Source organism: Eimeria tenella, genomic scaffold (assembly GCF_000499545.2).
Source record: "Eimeria tenella Houghton genomic scaffold, Eth_scaff2780, whole genome shotgun sequence".
NCBI classification, from domain to species: Eukaryota; Apicomplexa; class Conoidasida; order Eucoccidiorida; family Eimeriidae; genus Eimeria; species Eimeria tenella.
This window is the reverse complement of record NW_013542655.1, coordinates 1-271: the sequence shown is the minus strand read 5'-3', so window position 1 is coordinate 271 and position 271 is coordinate 1. Positions and strand designations below refer to the sequence as shown.

At 59.8% G+C, this 271-nt stretch overlaps 1 protein-coding gene across 1 annotated transcript in view; it reads right to left on the bottom strand.

Annotated features, from left to right (window-relative positions):
* The window catches only part of ETH_00035580 (uncharacterized protein), a gene marked incomplete at both ends in the record, with an annotated part of 1,678 nt that extends 1,574 nt beyond the window's left edge, over window positions 1–104 (bottom strand). Inside the window, one exon of the mRNA XM_013375420.1 lies at window positions 34–104. Within this exon, the coding sequence (XP_013230874.1) occupies window positions 34–104 (71 nt within the window). The remainder of the gene's footprint in view (window positions 1–33) is intronic.
* Between the last annotated feature and the right edge of the window lie 167 nt (window positions 105–271).

The following is a 271-nucleotide window of genomic DNA, read 5'->3' as shown; positions in this document are numbered from 1 at the left end:
GCAGCAGCAGCAGCAGCAGCAGCAGCCACTTACCCTGCTTGCGTCAAAGCTAACAGAGTGTCGCCCTGAGGATTGAGAATTAACTTCTGGACTTGAGAGGCCATGCGGCCCAGCAGCCCGACGAACTGGAGGCCCTGCTGCTGCTGCTGCTCTTGGTCCTGTTCCTGCTGCTGCTGCTGCTGCTGCTGCTCGTACTGCAGCACGATTCGCCACACAAAAACAGTCCCCACAAGCCCAGACCCGCCCACGAACACGTGTGTGTCAGTGCAGC